Source organism: Danio rerio, chromosome 19 (genome assembly GCF_049306965.1).
Source record: "Danio rerio strain Tuebingen ecotype United States chromosome 19, GRCz12tu, whole genome shotgun sequence".
Lineage (NCBI taxonomy): Eukaryota > Metazoa > Chordata > Actinopteri > Cypriniformes > Danionidae > Danio > Danio rerio.
The window spans coordinates 26,030,274-26,046,783 of NC_133194.1; the positions used below are offsets into that span (position 1 = coordinate 26,030,274).

General features: G+C 36.1%; 1 protein-coding gene and 1 long non-coding RNA gene across 2 annotated transcripts; both read right to left on the reverse strand.

Annotated features, from left to right (window-relative positions):
- Positions 1-4,118: 4,118 nt before the first annotated feature.
- pimr84 (Pim proto-oncogene, serine/threonine kinase, related 84) lies at positions 4,119-8,815 on the reverse strand. The gene is made up of 8 exons (XM_073931701.1): positions 7,182-8,815; positions 6,320-6,583; positions 5,926-6,020; positions 5,791-5,841; positions 5,335-5,710; positions 5,039-5,215; positions 4,732-4,820; positions 4,119-4,593 (listed from the first exon to the last, which is right to left on the reverse strand). The coding sequence occupies exons 1-8, from the start codon at positions 7,372-7,374 to the stop codon at positions 4,582-4,584; spliced, it is 1,257 nt and encodes a 418-aa protein (XP_073787802.1). The 5' UTR covers positions 7,375-8,815; the 3' UTR covers positions 4,119-4,581.
- Positions 8,816-11,089: 2,274 nt separating this feature from the next.
- Positions 11,090-13,839, reverse strand: LOC137488517 (uncharacterized). Its single transcript, XR_011007586.2, has 6 exons — positions 13,791-13,839; positions 13,364-13,470; positions 12,296-12,422; positions 12,035-12,120; positions 11,649-11,691; positions 11,090-11,551 (listed from the first exon to the last, which is right to left on the reverse strand). It is a non-coding gene; the product is annotated as an uncharacterized lncRNA (long non-coding RNA).
- Positions 13,840-16,510: the final 2,671 nt, after the last annotated feature.

Below are 16,510 nucleotides of genomic sequence, written 5' to 3' on the forward strand. Positions count from 1 at the left end.
TGATCGACGTCTTCAGTATTCTTCAATTTTCTAGTCTCATCTCAAGCCTTGGCAAATAACTGAGAAAACAGCAATGTAGACTTCTTACAAAGTAATTTATCTAACCAGCCAGGTCAGAGGTCATGGAGAGCTTTTGAGTGTAGGATTGGAAACAACTGTTTCCTGAGTTATTTGCCTTTTTTATCTTTTGAAGTGAATTTCTTTGTACATAAGCTGCCAGTTTGGATGTATATTGTACCATTTTAAAGCAGTTTTAATAAGACTGCTGAGAGTACACTCAGCCTTGGGTAAGAACCTTAACTTATAAATGACACCTTATACATACTTTCCAACAGCTGATATTCCAATAGCTTTCCTTTATAAATTTTTTTTATTAATATTACTAAAAAGCTAATATTTAATTGTCTTGTATATAACATACAGTGAAGATAAATATTTTCTCCAGTAAATATTATAACAAATAAATAACAAGTCTAGTATATCCAGATACATCAGAATAAAGTAGCTACTAGCTAACAATGTTTATAAATTACACTATACTTTACTACGCCTGTCTTATCTGCCTCAGAGCTAACTTACTCGAACTGTCTCCATCACTGCTCTTACCAAATCTCCAGTCTGCATCATTCTCATATCTATTCAAAAGTAGTATTGCCATTAAAACTAGATTTTATCCATAATGCAAATGTCATTAACATACACCTAATCAACAATATATTACTAGCATTCATGTTGTTATTGTTGCAACTTAAAAGTTCACAGCTGACCTTGCTAGCTAGCTAACCCATTGCAATATTGCACGTTACACTATTCCACAGTGTTGCCACTTGGAAACACATACATTTAAACGATTTACAGAAAACTTAATTGATAAAAAAAATTGAGTAGTGAATATGTCATCGTAACTTACTGGAGGTGATGTTAAAGATTTCTTTGTTGATCTGACATGAGTTGATGCTTTGTCTTTATTGACGTTAACGTTTGCATTCAGCAACTACTCACAATGAACGCCAGTCTGCCAGAAATCACGCCACAGAAAAACACTGCATGAGCTCTATTTTGACAGTCCATGCCACAGAGCGCAAAACGCAGGGCACAAATGCTTTCAGGGCATGTCAGAACGCATTTTTGCTAATTTAAGGATGGGAAAATCTGCTTTGCGATGTGGCGCATGGTCTAAAAGGGTTGAGTTTATTTTCTTAATGAGTTATAGGTGTGTTTTGAGAATAAACCAATTAGAGTCTCATCTCCCATTCCCTTTAAGAGCCAGCTGCGTCGCGCCAAGAGCGCATTCGCTATTTACAGGACGCAAAGTAAGTCTAAGTGGAATAACTGAGCATTTCACTAGCAAACAGTTAAAAAAGTTAACAGTTAACAGTTTTTTAACAAAAAACTGTTAAACAGAGCATCTGCTGCGTGAGAATGAGAGATAATGAATCTACTTTCACATTCGCTCTTAAATAGGGAAACCTTTACGCACAGACATCAATTAGTCTATAAATAAATAATTTTGTTTGTTAAGCGCAAATATTCGTTTTAAAACTATTTCTAAATTCAGTTCTAATTTCCAGCAAATGAATAAATGAATAATAATAACAAAATGTGCTCAAAAACCTGAGTTATATCCTAAAACACATGCTGTGCCCCTTATGGTCTAAAACCTGACAGATGGGCAAATCTAAGCTTGTTTTTAATAAAACAAATATAAATATGGATATAATAATTAATACTGCTAATAATAATAACATTATACAAAAGCAAATTGTTAAGAATGAACTGAAAAAGCCTCCCGAGATGAAGAAGACATAAAAGCAGTGGTTTTTCATATTTATGTAGGCTAGAAAATAATATGTTTTGTAATATTTTAATCCTTTATATTTATATCCTATATCTATTCTTATTATATCCTATATATCCTTAATATAAATTTTTTTCATATGTAAAGATATTTGCCTATTGCTCTCTTGTGCGTATTAAGCAGTGCGTAAGCGAGGCGCAACTCTGCGCCGGAGTTTAGACCGGGTTTGTTTTGGTCTAATGAAAAATCTATTATAGTTTCTCAAAATAGCAACGCGCCAGCCGTGCGCCTCAGAACGCCTTCCTTTTTAGACCAGAACGCCTATGGGCGCACATATAAGCACTAATGCATTTGCTATTTAAACAGCGTAGCACAACGCCTCAAATCGACTCTTGCGCCAAGCTGAAACTACTAAAAGACTACTGCGCCGCGCCTCTCGCCACATTGCGCCGGGTGTATGATAGGGCCCATGTCATGTAACTTAACCAAAGCACATCATTGGCCACACTAAGGTCTTCTCTTTCCAACTAAAACAATTCAATGTTGGTCTTAAAGAAACAGTGACAGGGGAATGAACACAAATGTCATGTTGCCATATGGCAACACCATGTGGTAGAGAGTTAAGTGTGTGAAAAGCCTAGAAGCTCTCTGATGTTTGAATGCTTGAGATATTGAGATATCATTCAGAATTGTACACACACACACACACGGAAATTTTCTTAGTTTATTTCTTTAGTTAATCAGGTTATAACGCCTATATGTATAACACACTTAATGATGTTACGTAACTGTACGTTCACACCGAAAGCGGCGAGAGCGTCCAAGGTCGCTCTGGCTGCCCTGGCGACAACGCTCTCTGCCTTCAGCTCCTGCGGCGAGAGCGTCAAAACTCGCTACATTGATCTCATATTTAAAGGAGCCGTTGCAGCATATCAGTTACATTCCTGCATAAAACATGTTTCTAGCGTGAAAATGTTTCGCACTTCTTTTCAAATTCATACAACAATGGAAGATCAAGTTGCGTGTGGTGTGGCTTTGCTCTATTTATCCAATATGTGTCCATATGTCTGAAATATCCTGAAGCAGCAGTACTGTTTTGTACTGTCACATTGCGTGAGATTCCCGCTTTTTTAAGATAAATTTATGTAACATTAATGAACATCAGTAACTCGCCAGTAACTTATTTAATGTATGTTCCTGTGGGAAAAAAATTGGAAATAATTGGAAATCCGGCGACCGCAATAATTAAACCCTTGGGAACAACTGTGGTCGGAACCAAAGTTCACAGGTCTGTGTTCTCTGAACTGCTATCAAGCGATCGTCTTCATTTTGATTGCTTGCCGCAAAACCGCGTCATAGCTCATTACCATAAAGTTGACTTCATTTCAACTCTCCTCGACGCTCACGCCAGCGAAGACGAGCCGCGCTGCTCCTCGCCGCCTATCGCCGCCGGCTCTCATTGAAAATGAATGACTTCCGGCTACTTTGACGCTCTCGCCGCTTTCGGTGTGAACGTACGGTAAGAGTGTGATTGTTGATGTTTTGAGATTGTAAGCAGCATGACCGACAAACTCTGTCAACTTTAATTTAGTTGAATCCCGTTGGTCCCGCGACACAGTCTTACATCTGTTAATTGTGTCTTGGATTTTAAAACTTGAAAAGGTCAACTCTGGGTCATTCTCAGCGCTGGGTAAATCTAGCTTTTTCTTTCACACTGCTTATAATTTACTAGGTAATCCAGGGTTAAGAACAGTGTGAAAAAAATCCTCACTTTTTAAAAAAATTCAAGTAATAAAACTGAGTGTTGAGGGAAAATTGATCAAAGGTTAAAGGTCATTTAGGCCTTATGCGGTTTCAACACTTGTTCTGGAATGAACCAATTTTCTTTGCTTTTCCAGCAGAATGGCTAGTGTCTGTCCTCTAGTGGCCTCTGACTGTTACTGTCTGAATTTACGTTTTTATTCAATTTTATAGATGTGGAAATGTCAGACCAGTAGATCTTGATTTTATAGGAACTTTTTTTTGGTCCCCGAGAGGAAAATGACCCCGAAGTTATTGTAGAAGAATAAAAAATAAAGTCTGTACAGTATAAACATCATTATATAAATCCTCTTAAAGAGATATGTTCAAGCCTCTGTGTGTGTATGTGTGTGTGTGTGTGTGAGAGAGTGTCTGCACAGTCCTCTACCCTATCCTTTTACTACATTGTGCTGTATTACTAAATTTGTTCACAATTTCCCAAAACTTAGCTCAGTTACAGTCACATCAGTTTATAAGTGTGTGTGTGAGTGTGTATGTGTTTAGCTTTCCTGGTGTTTATGTCCCAAAACTTTGCTCAGTTACAGTCACATCAGTTTATAAGTGTGTGTGAGAGTGTGTATGTGTTTAGTTGTTCTGATGTTTAAGTGTTCAACTGATGTGTTTAAGTGTTTCATTCACTGCTGTCTGCTTTTTCAGCATCTTGGCTGGTTTGATGTATTTTTGATGAAAACAGGACAAAGTATATTTTATTCATGTTTTTATTTACAAATGTTTTCTTTTGTTGGGGCTGTGCCCTTTTCTCAGGATCTTCTGTGTCTTTTCCAGGATCTTTTCTTGGGGCTTGATCTTTTCTTCTGGATCCTCTGTTGTTGCTGTGACCTTTTTTTTTTAGGATTCTTTGTTGCTGCTGTGTCCTTTTTTAAGCTCTACTGTTGAATCTGTAACTTTTTTAGCGTCAGGAACTGTGGTGCTCAGTAGTGCAAATAATCTTTCCCATCCATTTGCACTACATTCCTTATTTCTTATTCCTTGACCTGAAACATACAGACACACACCAAATCAAGGTTATTGATTCAGATTCATCACAATAAACAATTGAAATGTACAATAAAAAACAAATGAAAAGAGAATCTATTTTCCTAATCATTAGAAGCTGATCTACAGTTCAGTACCTTAAACCATTGATGGAGAATGATTTCTTCCAGAGGAATCCGCTGGCTTGGGTTTTCCTGCAGGAGAGCTTGAATCAAGTCACAGCATTCTGTGCAGAACGATGGTGGGAAGAAGTGAGAGAAACACATTATCAACTTCAACTTTACATCTGCTGTCATTTTATTCATCTATAAGATCTGACTCTACTCTCCTTTAGAATCAGAACATTGTCACCATTATCCAATATCCAACTCTTAGTTTTAATCCATCATTTTGTGTGATTTAAACTACAACTGCTCATCTATGATGTGATGAATGACGTCTTACCTTCGGACAATCCAGGCTCAGTCCAGTTTCCATCATCGATCCTCTGCGTGTCCGTGACTTCAGGAAATCGTTGACACAGCAGCAGGAATAACAGAACTCCTAAAGACCATACAGTGGATGGTTCTGCATGGTATTCGTCGTCCAGGTAGTACTCCGGTGGGAAGTACTCCTTTGTGCCTGAAGGAACAAGATTTGGTCTCAGCATGAAACACTAAAGCATGTTTTCTCTGTAACATGAAAATACATGATTGGTCAAATTGACAGTCCAGACTACAGGTGTTAAGTTTAATACATACCACAGAAACTGTCATAGCCAGATTCCTGGAGAAGAGCCCCACAGCCAAAGTCAATTAGCTTGACCTCAAGCGTGTCTGTGTTGACCAGCAGGTTCTCCAGCTTTATGTCTCGGTGAAATACCCCACGTCTGCAGCACATGAGACCGGCCGTTGTTGCCTGCTCCATGATCTTTTGAGCCTGGCGTTCAGTGATAGAGCCGAGAGACATTATGAAGTCGAACAGATCTACACATGGTGAAGGTCGTTCCAGGATCATGATGTAACGATCCTGCTGGTCCTGCCAGTCCAGCAGCTCAATGATCTCTGGAACCTTGCCGCCTCTATGAGCCAGTATCAACAGGCCGATCTCTAAAGGAAGGGGCTCAGGATGACCAGCCTAGAAGAAAGATTAGTTAGGCGGTGTTGCTTCCCCAAATATACTGTTGTCAGTGCCTTTACATGTTTAAGTCTACTTACGATGTTGATGTATTTCATGTTCGATGGCTTTCTGGCAATTTTTACTGCCACCTGTTCAACAAAACAACCCTTCTGTTATAATCACATCAAGTGCACTAAAAAGTGAACATAATATATGTTAAAGGGATTGTTCACCTCAAGGCCATCCTCCAAGCGCTTCCCTTCATAGACGCTGCCAAATCCTCCCTCTCCAATCTCCTTGCCGAGCTCATACTGGTCCAGAATGTCACCTGATAAAAGATGAATAATTGCAGCTGATGTGAAATGTCAAGCACTGACAGACACGTGTGTAATGTTTGAGGTGGAATAGACATATGCCTATATTCAATAATTCAATACATCGTGAAAATGAACCTGCACAATACTGATATGGTGGACACTTCAAAATACAGCAAACAGTGATTGAAACTTTTAGAGTGCTTTTAAAAAATATATTTATATTTATAGAACTTAATGTAATGTACTCTACTTCATACTGAAGAGGATCATGAGAGAAGGCCACACATTCTCAAATGACCACTAGATTTACCTTCAGAACTCTTCTTGTGGATCTGATCAGGAGTCTGGTCCTCCTCACTAGGACTGCTGCTGGACTTCTGGACTTTACTGGAGAGCAGCTTTTCAGGACTGTCAGTCCTTCTCCTCTTTCTCTCATTTTCCTCAGCAACATCAGTGGACTGAAGGCTCGTGATGGATATTGGAGGTGTATGAGGATGGAAATCGTTCACATGAGAGCTGTGACAACTTCGTTTTCTCTTTTGGCCACAGAGAAAAGTCATCCACTGGTTGTCATCTGTATTTAGAGATGTAAGACATGCATTAATGATAATGATAATGGCTTATAAAACTGATTTGTATTTTAATGTAAAGTGTAAAGACACACTTCATCTTAGAGATCAGAAACAGTCATGAATTGGGTTTCTTATAGTGAATGCTCATAATTTGCCCTCAACAAATCGGAATCATACACATGTTATGCCCATTATTGAGTCCATTGAATATTAATATTTATACCATTTTTGTATTTCAGTCATATTATTAATAATCTGCAATTATTTAAATGATTTATGTACAATACAGATTGTTGTAAATATTTCTCTTTTAGTGGATAAATTATGAGAAACGTTGATTACCAAACAATTGGTTCTACTTAGATTTGTGTTAGAAACCTAAAACAAGTTAAAAAGGTTTTTTTTTTATTGTATGTGTTCAGTTTTTAGTTACTTTACTCTCAAAATCATTCCTCATAAATCTGCAGACTTTTTTTTAACAAAATTCTCAGCAGAAATAGCAAAACATGTCCACAGAATCTGTCTGGGCCTATATGTACATGTACAGAGATCTAGTGAACACAAAACATGGTCAGATTGACAAACAGTGACTGGATTTACCCTCAGCGTAAAGGGAGAGCGGCTTTTCAAAACTCTCCCACCTCCTCTTCTTTCTCACTTGTATCTCAATCTCCTCACCAACACCAACAGGTGAATGGTTCTCAGCCACATTGGCGCTGGATGTTGGAGGTGTACGAGTATGGAAATCATACACTTGAGTTCCTTGAGAACAACGCTTTCTTTTCAATGCCATAATAACAGAATTCACTGGGAACACTACTATTACCAACTGCAATGAGAAGACGCAATGAGGAGATTCTGAACTGTCTTCTACTTTTAATGCTGCGTTCTTCTGTTTCTATGACAGCGCATTCCGGAACACTTGTTTACATTCAAAATCTCAACACCATAATGGACAAGCTATCTAAACTAGATATATAATAGACAGACAGGCAGATACAAGCTATAATCTTTAATTTTTCACTTCTCAATAATAAGGAACAGTATTTTCACCACAAATATCTACATAAATACAAGAAATAAACTTGTAAATACAACACCAAACTGATTCTAAAACATTATTGTCCAGAAACTAAATAAAACACTGTCATTTTAAGATTAGAAAATCTCAAATAATTTTGATTTAACTGAAGAAAATTATATTAAATGTTGTAATTGCTAACAGAACAAACTCAAAATAACATTATTAGGCCTACATTTAGTCATGTGACGTATGTATGAAGTAAAACATAAAACTAAGACTAACATTATTATCCAGTAACAAAATGAAACAAAGTAATTTAAAGCTTATTTATATACAGTAGATTTTAGCTGAAAATAAGTTAGATTTATTTTTATATATGAGCAATTCCAGTGTTATGGATGTGACATTTGCAGCAAAAACTCAAAACATAAATTCACATAGAAAATATTTATTTAACACTGTATTAAACTGTTTATATTTTCCAGAACAACTGACCACAGAGTTATGGGATCAGAAAAATATCATTCTGTGAACAAATACTACAAATTCTGTAGTATAAATAATTACCCTTACTTTTTCATAACATTACTGCCCTTTTAATTTATGAGCTAAATATTTAAGACATCATGCAGCTTCGGTCACGTGTCACGTCCGTAACGATTTAATGAAAAAGTTTATATTGTGGAATAAATATTATCAAAAATAAAATGAAACTTTGTATACAAAGCCAAAATATGTCCATGCTAATTATGATCGCCAACTCATCTCAGGTCTTAGCTCTAAACAACCACAATTTTGCGTTACGGACGTGACAATTTTTGAACTCCTTATTAATATAAGCTAATGACTAGCGCATATTTGTTCATTATGATGCTGCATTACAATTACTGACTTACATTACATAACATCCATATGTTATATCAAGAACTGAACATTTCAATTAACTATAAACCACTTTAGTAACATTTCAGAAATAAATGTTTAAAAAGAGAACAACAATTTACATATTGCCATAATTGGTGCATAATCTTGGTGTTTTGGCGATGCAGCACCTTGTGTTGAAGCACTTCTTGTTTCTTTTGTAGATAGGCTAACTGACCGTCAAATAATAGATTAAATAGTTAAGATACAATTTATGCCAAACTAGGAATGCTGATTTCGATTCATTTTGCCAACGAACAACCGCTCGTTAAGCGAATATTAACCTTTAACAGATAAATATAAAAAAAATTAATAATAAAAAAAATTGACGTGCCTATTTTATCTGACACATTAAATATTGCATTATAAAATACTGATTTAGGTTATTTTAACATGCGAACAGCATACAGAACTAGCATCTTCACGCACCTGCAGTGTTTTTTTTTAGCAGCATAGAAAAACCGAATAAACTAATAAAAAGAATAAAATAAATCCTGCTCTAGATCTTTTTCACTTAAATGACAAATTAAGATTACAAAACGAAAACATTGACTGAATCCTTTTTAAGGCTGTTTGTCCAATCGTGTTTTTTTTTTCTTCCGTCAATTAACGGAAAAAATGCATTCAATTAATGCTCCGCTGTTATAATATTACAAAACCTGTCAACATTTTTAATAGAAGTCATTAGTTTAAAGATTATATCTTAATTATGATTATGACTTATTAGCATATTTCCTCTGTCTTACTTGTGGTTCATGTGTGTACGCGCGCGCTGCGTATAGTGAAAGATAATGAACCATAAGGCTTTGAAACTATACTTTTCGTAAAGTATAGGCTAAGCATATAACAATTTTGTTATTTACATGTGATACTGCATTAATTTGCATACATGTTTTATAAGCTGTGAAATGAAAGCATCAGTTTGGTGCGAAGTTATCATAAAATATTTGGCTTTGTTTGATTTGTAGATTAGGCTATGTAGGCTATTTAAAAATGTATATAAGAACTAATAATAACTGTTCTTTTCCAAATGGAAAAAGGCTGGTTTGTTGGTTGTAGTCTGCACTAAATCATCAATTTGCCTAGTTGAGTTTAAAACGCGGCTCCAGGCATCACAGACGACCAGCATCAGCGCTGGTTCGTCAACTCCTGTGTCAAACTGTGGCCAGAATATCCTTCTTTCATTTTGGTTCTTTGGCAAAATACATCTGTAAGCACATGTGTTTGCACATGTTACTGTCCTGCGAGTTAACAAATATGTGTTGCTCATAGGGGCCGATCACAACGAACGCGCTATTTCATTTCAGTATGTGAGGCACACCGCAGTGTGTTTTATGTTGACAAGAAAAAAGGCGCGCGGTGCTCTTTTGTATGTCACTATCCGCTTGTTAAGTGTGATGTCACGCGGAGCAGCTTGATAGTTGAATTTTTTTAATAAAATTATGATATTCAAGAGTTGTAAAGTCATACAACTTTGGATGACTTGAAATTGCGACCACAAGTCTCTACTCCGTCATTAAAAAGTTCGCCATAATCATCTTGACAACACACTGCTGTCACCTCAAAGGAAACACCGCCTCTGCTTTCATTTGATTGAAGAATGAAAGACGCCACTGAGGTAACATGCTTTTTCCTCCGGAGCGCACAAAGCGCGCAATGGCAAAAACGCAAGGCGTGCAGGGCGCATAATCAATAACCTCCATGCATTTAGTCTTTTCCCACTGCTAAAGTGCGCACGCCGCAGGTCAGAGTGGGCCACAGCGGAGTTTTCATTTCATGCAGAGCATAAATATGTTTTTTTTATTTTATTAATTAAATAACTATTTATAAAGATAAATTATCAAAGCGACACAATTCATTTTCCAAGCCCTTTATCGAAAATCTAAGCACTTTCAAACCTTGAAAATATATAGCCTACATTAAAATGAAAACATTTTCAAAGATTTCCAGCACCTGGCAAATGCGCTTGAGTGCTTATTAAAATTATTTTACAGGCGGCAAAAATAAGAATAAAATCTTGATATTGATCTAAGCTTTAACTACATTATAGTAATATTATATTTGTTAGAAAATCGATAGGACCTGCAGCTGTAAATATTTCATTCAATATTTTACACAATCGGTTATAAACTATAGCCTAAAAATATAAACATTATAGTCATCCATCGTACATGCCTACAACCAATGACTATTTTTATATGCTTGTTTAACATAGCCTACACAGCAAAATATGGGGACCCAAAACAACTCTATGGGTGTTAATTTCAACACTTTGAAAGTGTCTCATGGGGTCCACTCAAAGCAGAGTTAAATCAACAATTTCAAAAGGGTTGGCACATTGACACCGAAGTAAGGGTTAATTTTAACTCTGGACAGATTTAAAAATGTAACTATATTTAACACCGCCTGGTGTAATATATTGTTATTTTATTCAACTCTCTTCGGTGTAAATATGGTAAAAAGGTCAAATAGACTGTAAATTACAAAAGAAAAAACATTTTATTTGAAAACATTCACCACTTCAACAATTCATTCAGTTTTTAAAATGCAACAATGTCAAATATGCTTTAAATGTTTTATTAGTACAGACAGTATCAACAAAATATGTATGACCAGTGCTCAAAAAGGCTATTTCAGTCCTTTGGTACAAACTTGATGTTTCATCAGAGCAATTTGAAAGTTCATATCGTCACTCATAGTTTTCTTCTGAACTCATAGTTTTCTTATGAAATTACATTTTAAACAACTTGGCATGCAAATCTTTCACTTCTGGTGTTTCCTTGGTCCTCCATATCAAACACAGCAGTTTAAATGAAGGTATAAATGCTGTAAACTTGTGTGAAAACAAACTGGAGCTAGGAAATCTCATCAAGCACGTCCTGTGAATGAAGTGCTTCCCAGCCACAGGATGACCTTTTTATCCATGACGATGTACAGTAGTAGCTGCTGATCGCTCGTCTGGTGGTTCCTGATGCACAGATATAGGGCGATGCTCATCTAAGAACTCTTCAAGACTCCAGCATGGCTAAGAAAAATGTTTGAAAACAAATTGCAATCAAATTCTATGATATATTTAAAAGAACATTTAAAGTAAATAAAACATTCAAGAAATCTAAACTCACCTTTTGAAAATCTTCATCATGATCCACAACTTGACTCTCCCAGCTGTTTGAGGTGACAGGATATGAAAAAGTAGAAAAAACACATATATCACTGTTGGAATCTCCAAAAACAATTAGGTTAACCACTATGACTAGAACTGGAAAAACAGGCAGCTGTCTGTCCAGAATCCTGAATTTAACACAACACTTGGAGCAAAATTTAGAGGATCTTAAAATCTTTTATATCATTTAGTGATGCTGACTTCCCCAAAATATTGGCCACAGTGTAAAAAATATTCATAAACTTACAGTTTTCGGTAAGCGTGTGCGTGTGTGTGTGTGTGTGTGTGTGTGTGTGTGTGTGTGTGTGTGTGTGTGTGTGTGTGTGTGCGTGTGTGTTTCTTTACCAGATTCAACTTGTTAGGCCCTTTCAGGTCCAGTATTGATGCCACCTTTCCTTGAGTCTAGCAGATGTTTCAGGTCCAAATAGAATCTAAAATATTAGGATACGCAGAAGAGGAAAAGTGCAAAGCAAAGAGCAAAACATTATTTAAGTAACAGTTCACCCACAATACAAAACTTATCACCTTCATGTCATTTGTTATTCTCTAATGCTCTAATACCCTCTCAGCTTATGTGAAACAAATACAGAACTTTATCAAACATACCTTCATTATTATCACCACATATGACCAAGAAGGTGTGCTTGGTCATTTCACCAACTCTGGAAATACACCATCCGTCTCTAATCAGCCACCGTCACAGGGTCTTGTGTTATTGTACAGAGAACTGTGGCTGTTAAAAAACAACAAAACATTAGTATCTAACACATATGCATAACCTTCAGATAAAAAAGAGAGATGAATATCACAAAGTATGCCTCACACTTTTTCAGATATCTTTTGATTCAGATGTTGATTATTGATAATAAATCTACAAATCAAACCTGTATCATCATTAGGCTGCTCAAATATGAATCAGTTGATTAATTTTACAGACAGGTGGCTGTTTACAACGCACTAAATTGTCTTTAATAAAAAGGAAATGTTGTGTACATGCTAAGTTTAGCCTATAGTTTTAAGCACAATATCATGCGGGAGAAAAAGCTTGACTAAGATGTTCCTGACTACAGAAATAGCCTAACTTACTAACGTCAGACATCCCGAGTTGGGAAAAGTCATTTTCGGGGGATACAGAGTTGATTTGCGGGAGGTAGCGGGAGAGATGAGAACCTGAAGAGCAATGGGATGAGTTGCGCGCGACGTACCTGAAGAGCGGTGGGGGTGACTTGCGCGCGACGTACCTGAAGAGCTGGGAGGGATGCGGTGGAGAGGGGTGGGCAAAGTGTTTAATGACTAGGCGGGAGACGCGCGATTTCCGGGAGATTATCATTCATTTGCGGGCATCTACTTGGGCATCTGGGAGTCTCTGTGCATTTGCGGGATAACGTTAACGTTAGTCCCGCAACTTCCGGGAGACTTCTGTAACGTTATGTCCGAGAAAGTGCAAACGCGGTCATTTAAAGACATTAATGTTATCATTCCGACTTTAATGGTTGTCAACACTTAATATAATTCAAGCGTACGTTATCACGCGAGTCTATGGACGGCCACGAATGAACCAGTTTAAAAGGGCCGCGGTGTTTAAAATAACCAAATTAACATACACTAATAACAAACAATCATATGTTTTAGTCAGGAAGCCTTTTACAAGTAAACATATGTTCATTTACTCACCAGATATGTTTTAGAAACTCTCCAGAGCTTATGGAAACCGTCCTGTGTTGCCGTTAGCATCCGGGCAGAGTAGGCTAGGCGGCTCCGGGGATTCCCTCGCTAGTTTGCTTCGAATTAAAGGAGAAGTGTCGATTTTATTTTACAAATGGGTAACAACGCACAAAATGGCATTAAGCGTGACAGAAATGTGTTGAACATGTACATTTGATGTTTTTATGCACTATGTATGCGTGAGCACATATAAAAACATTCTTGAAAAGAAGTCAATAGTAATGCAGTTAAGCTAGATACACAAACGACCATGAATGAACCGCAGAAGTTTAAAATTGTCACTCCATTCTTAAGTTATTAACTTAACAATATGTTTACAACTGTATTTCCTTAAAGAAAGTCAGTAAAATACCAACATTTAGGTAGTTTGACTCACCAAATGGTGTCTGGAAAATTCTTCAGTGACTGGGGCTGCATGAATTCCCGGATGTTGGAAATAACACCACCAAGTGTTGAAAAGATAACTCCTTGATTTCGCACTGAATAAAATCAATTCTAACTCTAATTATATTCATTTATCAAAATCTAACTCTTTAACGTCAACACTTTACTCTGAAATGCTTCAACACCGAGAATTTAACTCTGATGAATTTGCTGTGTACACAAAACTTTTCATAATAAAGTTTTCTCTCTCACCCTGGTCCTCTGTATGAACTTTTTGCAACCTGTCCTGAAGTGACTGCCGACGCGAAAAAGAAAGCAAGCGCAAGTGGACAAATCAAACTATTTATTCCATCGACTAACACATTAACTACAATAAACTAAAATAAACTTTGTCAAATATAATATTGCCATATCTGTGACACAACTAGATTTTTTATATTCACCACGTAGACACCGTCTTGCGCACTAACAGTCAGGCAATGATTCAATTCAAGTTTGTCTGGAAACACTAACTTTAGGAGCCCGATAATCATAGGCCTATTATAGTTGATTATGTTTATTATCAATTCTATATTATTCAGAGTATAAAAGCACCATGTTAGCATGCAACATTGTTTCCGAATTGAGTTTTGAACATTCGATCGTGCGTTAACCTTTAACAACACACATTCCATATTACGAATTAAATATAACAAGGTGATATCTATTTAAGTTTGATTAATTGTACAACCTTACCATTCAGATGTCTCAGAGGTTAAAGTTTATTGGTTTACACACCCAACAGATATCCACAAATAGGTCTTTGGTCAAGTTTTGAAAGCATTTATCTGATTTTCATAATGTGTCAACTGTCAATTTCAGAGCAGTCACGTCCGTAATGAAGACAAGTCACATCCGTAAAGATAGTTTTTCCTCATTAATGCAAAAATGAAAAACTAAATAAAACAAATTATATATGTCCCATGCAGAGCCAACCCTTATGCTTTTGACTGTTATATATTTTTTTGGCTTCTGCATTTTTATTCACAGAATTTTCACAAAGTATGTCAACTCACAAAACTCATGTCTTTTTTTGTCACGTCTGTTCTGCATTCATTTTGCCGTCATTTTAAATATAAAACACCTGCATAGACTGATATTTTTTTGATGCCTGAACTCCATGGTTAAGGGGTAGGAAAAATATAAACAGATATTTCAATATACTGTTAACATATACCTTCTCTGAGTATACGTTTCATTTTTTTACTGCAAATGTTACATCCATAACGCTGGAATCAGCCATTTATAGCTAGCACTATTTTCTATTATTGTTGGAAACACTCACATCTTATTACAGTAACTCGATGTTTTTCCTGCAAAGACAAGTAAGAGGGAGGTGACCACCTCTATCAAATTTTGTACAATCTCCACCTTTTAACAAAAATCAGGCAGGTGATACTGACAGACCCTAAGTAATGCACAAGTGCTGGTCATGTATTTAATTACATTTAATGTTAACAGTTTTAAATAAGATCATGGTTTGATAAAATTCCAACAATAATACAAAATGTGTTTATTTCAAGTAGCAAACATTTCATCATGACTACTAAATGAATAATGCCTGAATAGTGTCACGTGCTCATTCAAAACTTTTAATCAAGCATTGTCAGCTGTAGTCACCAAGCAGTGTTTAAAATAGTTTGTTTGCATTTATGTCTTTAAAATGTTTTGTGTATGAAATATTTGACCTCTCAGATGAGTGTCACTTTTACCTCAGGGCAGGCCTGTGCAGAGACTTTCGTCTTTTCGTCTCCATCTTTCAAGCTGGATGGCTTGATAACTTCCTCAACCTCTTTCGTGAGTAGAAGGTGGGAGAGCTGTGTGAGAGCTCAAATGTATCAAAATAAAATACTATATGTTTGTATTTTGAAAATACTACAAAATGCTAAGTAAGGGAGCATGAAATGTCTTCACAAACCCTCTATCAATAGGCCTATTGGATCAATCCCTTCACCATTAAACTGGCTTAGTGTAGTAAACCATGTTTGACAGCAACAGCGTTTCTCTGAGCAAGTTTAAGTCAGCTTCTCTGTCATTCACTTCTACTAAACATAAAACATGTAACTTTTGTTTCTCTTTGATTTTAGTCTAGATTTTACACACATTTTATACAGAAAGTATTGTCTTGAAGATGATCCCTTCAACGCTGTAAAAATCATTCAAAGCACATAATGAGTTGGAATATGATACTATATCCAACCAATCATTTAAAAATGTAAATATTTGCAGAGATATATAAAAATAAAGTGTTGCACATTGATACATTAAATACAGGGTATTTCCTACCCTGTTAAATCATTGTTGATAACTTTTGTGAGAATATTTAACATGATCAGTGAGTTCACATGGATGAATATCATTAATTATTACCGAAAACATAAAGTATAATTACAGTTTTTTACAATGGCTATGACAGTTTTTTCAATACATTTAACAAGTTTGCTAAACTCCTAAAGCAGCAACACACCTAAAACACACAATTGGCAAAACAGTTAATTTCATGCTCAAAATCACACATTATAAACTAAACTTCTAAACTACTTTTCAAAATACAATAATAAACGAACACACTACACCATGTCTAACAAAACACTGTAAACATGTTTCAAAATGAAATTATTGTTCAAAACACTAACACATGTTCTCTTCCAACAGAAACATTCAGTCAATCAG